This window comes from Sceloporus occidentalis, unplaced genomic scaffold (genome assembly GCF_023333645.1).
Source record: "Sceloporus occidentalis isolate IW3139 unplaced genomic scaffold, rSceOcc1.0.p SCAF_155, whole genome shotgun sequence".
NCBI classification, from domain to species: domain Eukaryota; kingdom Metazoa; phylum Chordata; class Lepidosauria; order Squamata; family Phrynosomatidae; genus Sceloporus; species Sceloporus occidentalis.
Genome location: NW_028317135.1, coordinates 1,324,320 through 1,335,154, shown reverse-complemented (window position 1 = coordinate 1,335,154; position 10,835 = coordinate 1,324,320). Strand labels below are relative to the sequence as shown.

At 49.8% G+C, this 10,835-nt stretch overlaps 1 protein-coding gene across 1 annotated transcript; it reads right to left on the bottom strand.

The window, feature by feature from the left end:
- Window positions 1–5,867: 5,867 nt before the first annotated feature.
- Window positions 5,868–10,135, bottom strand: LOC149280489 (relaxin-3 receptor 2-like). The gene is made up of 5 exons (XM_089500481.1): window positions 10,063–10,135; window positions 7,765–7,771; window positions 7,466–7,612; window positions 6,084–7,128; window positions 5,868–6,005 (listed from the first exon to the last, which is right to left on the bottom strand). The coding sequence occupies exons 1-5, from the start codon at window positions 10,133–10,135 to the stop codon at window positions 5,868–5,870; spliced, it is 1,410 nt and encodes a 469-aa protein (XP_089356607.1).
- Window positions 10,136–10,835: the final 700 nt, after the last annotated feature.

Sequence of the window (10,835 nt, the reverse complement as noted above, 5' to 3'; positions counted from 1 at the left end):
CTGTTAGATGATAACGTGTGGGGGGCAGGGGATGTATGGGGTGGGGTTGTACCAAAATCTGACGAGCTGCCACCTTCTGCCCCTTCGACCACCGCAAAAAGTTCTAAAACGCATCTTATACTAATACAAGCAAAATGTGACAGAAATGAAGGTGTTAAAATCCTACCTGGGTTTGGTTTAAATTCACCCCCAGATCGGTGCGTCTCGACACCGACTACATTTCACCGAGACTGGTTTCCCTGCTGCTTTTGTCCCACCTGGTGGACCTTTTTTTTTTTCTTTTCTTTCTTATTATTTATTTATTATTTTAAAGCAAATAGAATTTTAAGTTATTGTTTGTTTCTAGAAGCTTTTATTGCCCTCACTGCCCCAAGTGGGGCATTTTTTAAATTTTTTTTCTTAAATTTTTTTTTAAATGTCAGAATAGAATGCAGCGGGTAAAGTTTACTCCAGCAGGAAACGGGTTAATTTAGACTGTTAAAATGCCAAAAACTCCAAAATAGATGACGGGGGCAGAAACGCACTGCCGGTCATTAAATTCTAGAGGGATGGGGTCTATTCCGTAAGATACCCTGGACCCCGCGTAACAGCCCCATATATACCCCCCTCCCCCCAGTTGTAGCTGCTGTTAAATTAAAGGGGCGCCTCAAGTTTTGTGCAGAACGAAGAGTGGGGATGCTGCTGCCCGCCGAGACTACTGCCACCTGCTTGGGTCAGGGTTCCAGTTTTTAGTATTTGTTCATGAGCTTTTCACATTCCCAGTGCCACGGGAGGTGGCGCACGCCTGGTACCCGAGCGGGTATTTGCCATCGGTAACGTTTTGACCCGTAGGGTATAGAAAACAAACTGGAATATCTACGGACAGGGCGCGCCGGGTCTGTACCGACAGAGACGCCGCCATCTCTCCTGTTAAGTCAAATAAGGGTTTCTTTAGGTAGATTTTGGGGACGCGGCTGTGTTGTTTTGTGTTGCAGAACTACCATTCCCACCATACCTTGCAGGGGCCCAGCTGGTGCATTGTGGGAGTTGTAGTTCCCGCCGGGCCGGGCCTGCTCTGTTAGCGGCAGACGGACCCCGTGTTAAAGATTCTCCGGCCGCGCGTTTTCCCAATTAAAATGTTATTTATGTTTTGTACTCTTTGATCCTCTGTAAATGTTGCTGATTTATGGCATTCTAGGTCTGTTTGATAAAAGTGCTTTTTTTTTTTTTGGATAATATTAAACGGACTTCCTTGTTTTTATATGAACGCCTTTTTTATATAAAAAAAAATCTTAGCATCTTGGTAAATATCTCTGATTGTCCTGATTAGAGAGTAAACGTCCAATCGTCCTTTAAAGGGCCAGCGCCCCCTAAAACAGCGCGTACCGTTGTGAATGCAGACGTATGCTTCCAGAATCACAAGCGAGACGCCGCCGCCTGAATGTTAACGTTGTTGGTTTCACCTCCTAAAATGCCTTATATGCAAACGATCTGCTTTAATACAGAACCGTTAATCTGCATACCGGGCTGCACAGTAGGAGGGGCCAACAAATTTCTGCCAATACCACCCTTTATCTCTCTACATATATTGGGGGGGGGCACCGTTCACACTGCAAATAAAACGCTGTTTAGGTGGCGGAGCCCAATAAAGCAATGTTCTCAGCAGCAGATAGGTGTTTCTGGATTTGTATATATATATATATATATATATAAAAGTATATATATATATATATATATATAAGTTTTTGGTTTTGTAAATAGATGGAGAAATACTGTATGAAACTGGTTGTTGTTTCCTCTTTGTTCTGGAACAAGTTAAAATGAAGAATAACACACCCTTATTTTTTGCCTGCTGGTCAATAAAACGTATTCATACTGAGCTGCTGCGTGTGTTGTGTGTAATGCTGGGTGACGGCCTGTTACGTTACGGGATCGGGAGGAGGTTACCGAGGGGTACTGGGGGTCCGTCGTAAGCTTTATGGGTAAGGCGGCTATAAACCAGAACTAAAGGCTAATTCAGAGTCTGGCGGGAAGGGAGGTGCCGTCAGCCCCCCATCACTCACACTACTTTAGGAAGCCGAGAACTCCGCCGCGCCGGTTACTGCCGCCTTAAATCACGCCGGGTTTATTGGCACCTATAAAATTAAAGTGATATTTATTGCCTTTCTCAGGCATGTTCTGCTAAATTTCCTCTTTTGAGCAATATTTAACCGGACGCCTCCGTTACTCCCCGTGTGCTGGGGCAGTTTCGTCGGATACGATGAGGCTCCTCGCTTGGCTCACCCCTGAAGACCCGAACAAAACCAGGGCGTTACACCCGTGGAGCCAACCGGAAGGGGCGCGTGGTCCCTGGTGACCCCATGGCTCATACACGGCTCAGCCACGGACTCTCACACCGGACCCGTGGCTTGTTGCCGCCCCACAGAGCCCGCTGCCCGTTAGTTCCAGGACTACGAGTTATGCAAAACCCTGGCATACACCGGACAGGGGGGGGGGGACCGCAGCTCAGTAAACGACCCTAAAATCTTTTTTGTGTCTCGCTAGCAGGATCGTAATAGAATGAAAAGGCCATTTAATTGAATTATACGAAGACTCAGGCCTCCCCCTGCCTATTACCCTTTTCCTGACCCGAACATTAAAGGGACGGCGGTAATTATTAATACTAATCCAACAGATGATCCGCCGGCACGAGGAAGACATCCATGCGCACGCGCTAGAACCCTGCCTTACCCTCGTCCCCAGCAAACACTCAGAGCGCCTACAAGAGAGGGGCATCGGGATGAGAGGGGCATCGGGAGCCTGGTGCCCCAAAGAGGGGTTGGACGAACTAAACCGGGGCACTCGGCAGGTTTGATATATGCGAAGCGGCATAGAATTTGAGTTAGTTCGGAAGGGCCACGTCCTTGGATCCCCACCCGATGCACAAAGCGTTTTATTGCGCCATTAAACAAAATTCCTGGTTATAAACAGATGATGTGCGTAAATCTGCTAGAGGTGCAAACACACCTCGCGCCTGCACAGTCCCGAGGACATTCCTGGCATTGTTCACACCATTACTCGGTTACTGATTCAATGGGTGACATCATCTGCCCGCGAGGGACCCCCTCAAATACATAAAACACCCCGGGGGACCCCTGATCTGTGCGGCGACCAGACACCGACCGAGACTGAATTAGAAACGCAACAATTCCACACTTTGCGAAATGCGTTGGCGCCACCGCCGCTCTTTAAAGAGCATAAAGCGCATGCAGGAGGTCGGCGATCGCCTGTGCCGTTGGTACATCCCGGCGTGCGATTACTCCTAAAACAGGCTGGAGCAGATACCCAATACCCCATTGTTTGCCCGGGCTAGTAAACGTAACCCCTTTGGCTGCCAGAAACAGGGTATGTGACCTCATGGTAGGGTTGCCACTTCACTCTGGCGGTCATGGGGTTAACATTCAGCCTCCTCCCCTTATCAAAAATGACATTTAGCGAGATTCCGGATCTTCCCGTAATGGAGCAGGAAGGATACAATGTATCGGATGGGATGAAAACAATCCGTACCCCGATCAGATCACTGATGTCACGGTCGAGGGTAACACGAGATTAAATAAATCATTAAAAATACTAAAGACCAAGAACAACGCAATCTGTGCTTGAACACAGTTGAGTCAGAGCCAAGTGGATGAAGGAGTGCCAACAGCTGGATTAGGTTGATAGGAGCTGCGGTTCTAGGTACCTAAGCTCAGACACATTGATAAAGCGAGTTGGTGGTCACATTTGGATGGCCCCCCAATATGAGTAGGCCTGTGCGGGTGTCAACGCTGGGGGGATTCACACAGGAGCGATGGGGTCCACGAGGGGCACAGGAGGGAGCCGGGGATTTTGGGAGGATACGCCAAATTTCTTTGACCGCTACTTTTCTCGACTTGGTGTCACAATCCACAATTGTGGGTGCGTGGGAATGTGGCCCCCCCCGGCCAGCCTGGGGAGATTACAGATTGGGGGCAGCACAGGGTCTGCTGAGTTTATATCACATAATATACACCAGGGTATCCTCTCCCTGGAACAGATTCCAATGCCCCCCCCCCGGAGTCCCGCACCAGTTAGTGCTTTTAAATAAGAATCATATAAAGCCATCTGACAAGTAACGCTCGGCGAAGGACCTCGCTGGGTTATGCCGTGAACTTGAGCCCTGTTAAGAAAGCATGAATTCAGGAAAAACAAGTCTGCCGAGGGCGAAGTCATCGCGGAGACAATCCCTACAAAGTGGGACAGGCGGCGAAATGCGTGGGGGTCACTCGCTGTGTTTCTGTTACACCAGAGAGGGTCTTGCGCATCTCATCGAGGAGGTGGGACTTCATGTGACTTTGTGGCCCATTGCAGGGTATTTGTGTAACTGGTGGGGCATTTACAAGAATAATGGGTTTCATTTACCCGGTTTCATTTATAAAGCCATTTAGTAGAGGGACTGGTCACACTAAACTGGGGCACTTGGGAAGTAACACTAAGTTACCATAACATTACCCCGGATCTTCCATATTGGAATAAAGCAGTGATGGTGGGTGCAGGGGGTCCGCTAATCAATAACTTTCTAAAGTGAGCGCTGTTTAGTGAACCGGGGCCACTGCCATCATAAGAGCCGTGAGCTTCAGAACGAGAATCGCGGATAAATTCCAGAATGTGTCGCCGTTTGACGGTCAACCATCTAATATGGCCCTGACCCTGGATTTCCCTCATTAACCATTCACATGCCAGAGGGGGATTGCTTAGGAAACACAGATTATGTTATTTACACAACATTTATTACACCAAAACACGAGAAAATGCAGATTTCCTGTGAAAATGAATTCAAACAAAGGGGTTGAAGGGCAACGCGTACCGAATTCACGGACAAACGCCCCCGGCGTACATACATACATACATACATACTTACACATTTCCCCTGCTTAGCCCGCGGCATTATTTAATGTTAAGAGTAAGAGGGTAAATATTTGGGAAGCTGAAAACGTTCCGTAAAGTAAGAACTTTGACCTTTGTTTTAACGGAAAACACATTTTTCACCTTTAATTACAAAAATCGAATCCAGAAGTGTTTAACAGATAAGGTTCTCTGATATAGATAAAGTCGTCTAGAGCTATAGGTATTGGGGAGTCTAACTCCCACAATGCTTGGCCAAGCAAGGTCTGGCTGCCCAGCTGCTGTAAAGTCTAACTCCCAGAATGCTTGGCCAACCATGGGCGGCCATCTTTAGCTGTAATGCTGGCCAGCCGCTTGCTGTCGCCAAGCATTGAAGGAGTTGCAGCCAACCGCAGGTGGCCAGGCCGGTGCCGTCTGTCCGAGCATCATAGGAGTTGCAGTACCCGGCAGGCGGGTTGCCCATCTGGCTCTATGCGTTACATTGTGCGACGCGGTGACCCTTCCCGGGCTAACGATCCCTGAAACCACCCATCCCGGTCCTTTCAGCCGGTATTGATTTCCACTCGGTTGAATTGGTTGCACTAGATTAAGAATCGATGATCTTCTCACACGGCGGTTCGTTAAAAAGCCCATTCACAGGTGGATAAGCCAGGGGCCGCCACGCCGAAGCCGTCAGAATATTATATTATATATATATATACTGTATATACGAGCCTTGGCAATGACCTAAGCCACTCACTCGATTAGACATTAAGAGACGCTCGATAAAGCGCAGTTTAGGTTCTGCATCGTTAGATAAATGTCTTGTATTGATGTATTTACGTATTAATGCCCTGGATCCCGAACACCACGAGCGTTCCTCCCCGAACCAGACATCCACAAAAACAACCATCTGTACGTACTCCGCGTAACCATAACACCGGCCACACTCCGTGTCTGACCGGCAGCTTATAGCCTGAGCCTGTTCCATGTCCGCTCGCCGGGGGTTAATCTATACAGGTTTCCTGTCCCGTCTGCTCGGTAGCCCGTGGCCTCTGCTCCTTGGTGGCCAGTTCTGGAATGGTGGTTATGGTGGTGAGGGATCCAACGGCGCAGTCGTTGCTAAAGTTCTGCGGGAAGCTGGCCTCTCTGAAAAGCGGCAGCGCGGTCTCTTGGTCGGAAGTCGCCTGCTTCCCGGGACCGGACGGCAAGAAGGAGGCGACCACGGCAGATATTTGCCAAAACGTAGCCTTCAACGCTTTCCGGAACTCCTTCCTCATTAGGCAGTAGATGACGGGGTTCAGGCAGCTATTACTGTGCGCGAAGCACAGGGTGATGGGGAAGACGAACGTGTGGAAATAATAGTACGCTTCGCTCCACTGAATGACCTCGTACTTCTGAAGAATCCCCCAGAAGATGGCTGCGTGGTTGGGGAACCAACATATGAAAAAGACGACGATGACCAACTGTATGGAGCTCGTGATCTTGCTCTGTCTGTGTTGGTTGTTGGCGTTAACTTTGTGCTGCCGCAGGAAATTCAAGAGCATGATGTAAGACGACGATATCACCACCAGCGGTATGACAAAAGCGATGACCACTCTCTGGAGATGGTAGGTGGCCAACCACTTGTTACTGGGAAACTTGAGGAGACAAAGCTCTTCCCCCAAGACTTTGCTTGTAGCAGAGAAAACGATGGTGGGGATCGTAACAATAACAGCCAAAAACCACAGAGCCAAGCTGATCCACTTGGCGGAGGTGGAGGACACGCGACCTCGGAGGCTTAACGCAGAAGCAACAGCCCAATACCGGGTCATTGCCATGGCAGTCAACAGAAAGACGTTATTGTAGACATTGAGGACGGTCATGGTGAGGACAATTTTGCACATGGGATGCCCAAAGGGCCAGCTGAAGTCCATGACTGCGTCCGCAGCCCAAAACGGCAGGGTGAGAGCAAACTGGAAGTCGGTCAAGGCCAAGCAGAAAACAAAGACGTCAATGGCGGTCAGCCCAGTGGCTTTCTTCGCCCTGATTAGGTACATTACAAAAAAGTTACCCAGTAGCCCCACTGCACACACCAAAGAGTAGACGGTGGATATAAGGATGCGGAAGCCCCCCAGACCGTAGGTAGGTATGGTGGCATCATCGTCCAGGCTGATGCCTTCGGTCTCTTCTGTTGCGTTCCCCGTCGTAGCTGAGGAGTGGTTTCCATGCATCTTCAGGAACTGTTCTACGGTAAACGTACGGATGCCGATTATCCGGGAATAAAACCTGGACGCGCAGAATAGAGATCCCAGGAGATCCTTCCAACGCTCTCGCTTGTAGAAGGTGCGCTCGGGCAACGAGAACTTTACAGATGTCCTCTGTGAGACGCGGTGGGAAAGTTGTCCTCTTGAAGTCAGGAGCTCTGGTTCATGCAGTGCTTCCAGCTCTAGAATCCTTGGTTAATTCTTAGCTTGCGAGCTCCGTTGGGCTGGGAATCGGGGCTTCGAAAGGTCACTTGCCTTTATACGGAGTTGCAGAAACGAGCTGGCCTCACCCTAATGCTTCCCGGCTGGAGCGCGGGGTATTCTGCCGGCGGCTCCTGTGCGCTCCTCTGTATACTTACTGGAAGGTGGGGGCCGTGCCTGGACGTGGGCAGGTCTCTCCACTCCGATTTACCACGATATAAACATTGTACCTTTTTAGTTTACAATCAACAAACACGGCGCAATGTGCGGCTACTGCGAGGACACGGCGACCATAAACCGCATCCCTAAAAAAAAAAAAATACTTTTATGACCGGGGTCGTAAAATTCTGTATTGTAAACAAGCGAGACGCGCCTGCAAATTAGCCATCATGTTACATATGTGACAACTTCATTTCACGGCGACGCTCAACATATCAAGCGGTATTATCGGTGTTACCCGTTTACTGGAGATACAGAGAAAGAGAAGAAAATGATATATTCATTTATATTGTTACATTAGGGGATTAACAGCTAAATGGTATGTCGCCGGTGTGTCCACAACCTCTGCCGCTGGTCTCCGGATCCCTGTTTGTCCCCTCCAGCATTCTCAGGAATACAACTCCCATCAGCCTCAATCAACCTGAGCCATGCTCATCCACCTGTCACAGGAGCACAGCTTCCATCAAACATCCCGATCGTAGTCCAACACTACTCCGACAAACACCGCTCCAAGACGGGCTGCCTGAGACTCACGGGAGTTGTAGGAATAAAGGAATATTTATTAATTCTATCTCTGAAACGTAAAGAATAATAAAGTGTAAATGAGGTTTTTCTATCCCACATACTCTCCTGTCGTGGATGTGGCGGAGGTCCCTTTAATTCCTGTAGGGTCTGATAGTGGCCCCTCCACCCCCCCTCTGCGGGGGTTGTTTGTCTGGGTTTAATTATCGAGGTCTGGAACGTGTTATGCACCTTACAGAGACTCGCCGATCGGCTGGGTACCCATGACAATGGGAGACATTCTGCCCGTCACACACATCCCTGCGCAGGCACTTATCCGATTCCGAAGTGAGCAATTGCATTTCAGCCACAGGCTCCCTATGGGCTAAAACGCACAGGGCTGCCTCCTACAGCAAAAACACTGCGTATTTAACCCTTACAAGGCGGCTCTCCGCCAGCCGGCCGCGCGGATCACATGACATTTCACACGAAAAGCTGCCGCTTTATTTAAAGTTTAAATGCCGAGAAAGAAGCGGCACCGAATGCAAATTAGCTGCAGTGATTTATTTACATACGGGGACGCATAGCGATGCTTGTCGTGGCGTGGGCAGCGCTTATCCCCAAAACACCCGGCTCTACCGCCTAGCGCTGCTGGCCATATGGGGACCCTGGCAGAGGCCACTGGAACGATTAAAAGGTTTGGCCGTGGCCCCTCCAGTAGTTGGGCCCTTGTTTGGTACCTTGTTTACGGCCCATAGGTATCAAAACCCAGCTCTGCACCTCAGCCACCATCACGTTGCACGGACCGGGATGTCTCACTCAAAATAAAAGGACTCCCCCCATCATAATAAAAGGAAAAATAACCCCCCAGCCCAATAGTTTACTTCCACGCATATTAATTCAGTGATAAGCGAAACGGGCAGATTCGGCCCTGGAGGGCCAGAGGCGTCTCCTGTCACTCGCTTGCGTGAGAATAGACGAGGACGTGTTAGTTTTATCCAGCCGCACGCGGCCAGAAGATCTCAGTGACAGATTTATGCTTTTTTTAACCTAAAACAATATGGGGGGGAGGGCCGTTCCATGCTGGTTCTAAACTGGTTACAATAAAAAAAATAAATTGCTGTCCCTCTGCCATCTGCGCAGGTTCTCCGCTCACCCTACATGTCACCATATACATGGCAGGTAGACGGCCATATTTCCTCCCCGTGATTGGGTTATCCTGGAGGGGGCCAACTGGTGTCTTGGGCAGATCGGATTTTCGCAGTAATGACGGATTTTCTGTGGCGCTGGGAATACGAGGCTTTGGCGCCGCTGTCCTGCCTCTTGAATGTGCATGGCTTGGATCCCATTTAATCCCAGCGAGCACGGGAGGATTAATGCCCCGGGGGGGGGGGTAGGAGACACACGATCCGACGTGGGAGGACGACGCGTTAATTATAACGATGGCTCGTTCCGTAACCTTGGAAAAAGAACGAGATGACACCGAGACGGGTGTCATAACCCTAACCCGGCAGCAAGCGACATCTGTGACATCACAGCCAAACAGAGGGTTTGTTAATTAACCTCATAAAATAACTCCGCCTACAACGCGGACTAAATAACGCCATCAGATAACTCCACCCACAACCAATGGCGTCTCACTACCTGCCCCATGTAACTCCACCCAATTCCTCCCACAACCTGCACCCTATAATCCTCATTCGCTGTGAAATCTCTCCTAATGCCCCGACGCGTTTCGCCTTCTCAAAGCGCCGGATCCAGGAGCTCCATGTCCTGCTCTCCGTCTCCTGGTGCGACGGCCACTGCAGCGACTCTGCCCCGGCTCTCCAGCCTCTCCATCTCTAGTCCCCCACCCTGAAATGAGCCGGCCCTGGAAATACCCCGTGGCCACATCGCAGATACAGTCTCGCAGAACAAGAATTGGCAATCAAAAGACACCAGCCGGCAGCTACTAGCCAACAGACGTACCGCGGAACCTTTCATTGTCTTCTCTATAAGCAACCTTCCGGCTGCTCCGTATAGCTCTTCCCCTTACATTGCGCATACTCGGCGTCCTGCTGCCCCGTGCGCCCATTTCCATTCTTTGCAGAGTCATCTTTGAAGGACATCGGTGACTTTCTCTGTGACCCGGCTCCGGCTCCTCATCAGAAAATGTCCCACATAGAGAGCAGATGGGACATTAGCGAAGTGAGAACCAGAGGCCAGAACAAGACAGAGAGCGGCATTCCTTTGCTTCAATAACCCCCCTGACCTAGTGCTACGAGATACAACGTAACAAGAAAATGGCACCTAGTATAGACGGGAGAGCAAGGGGTCGCGAGTCCCAGATAAAAGGTGATGACTCAAGTCTTCCGAGAACAAAGCGCAGCCGGACCAACGGGGCAATAAAGCAGAAGGAGTCAGGTGCGCGGTGGGGCGTTTTTAAACTGCGAGCACGAGGCGGGTATTAGAAATGCAAATGAGCGGTAAAAATAGGGTAAAAGTCGCCGAAGCATTTCATAAAGTTAAAGGTCGCGGCGGCCGGCGGCACGCTCTACGGATTAATGGCCGGAGGGGACATGCGATGGCTGCAGGGGTGGTGGTGCATGCGCCACCCTTCTCCCGTGGAGAGCTCCTTTCTATGTACAGATGAGATAAGGAGGAGCCGGGGAATTATTTTTCTACACTTCTTACTTCCTTGAGAGCGCTGCCGGCTGTTTAAACACTCAGGAACGGCTTCTTTGGCTTCTATATATTGGAAAAGGCTATTTCCACTTTGTAAATAAGAACATGTTTTGTTTGAAGAAGGGTTTATCCTCACAAAAAAGG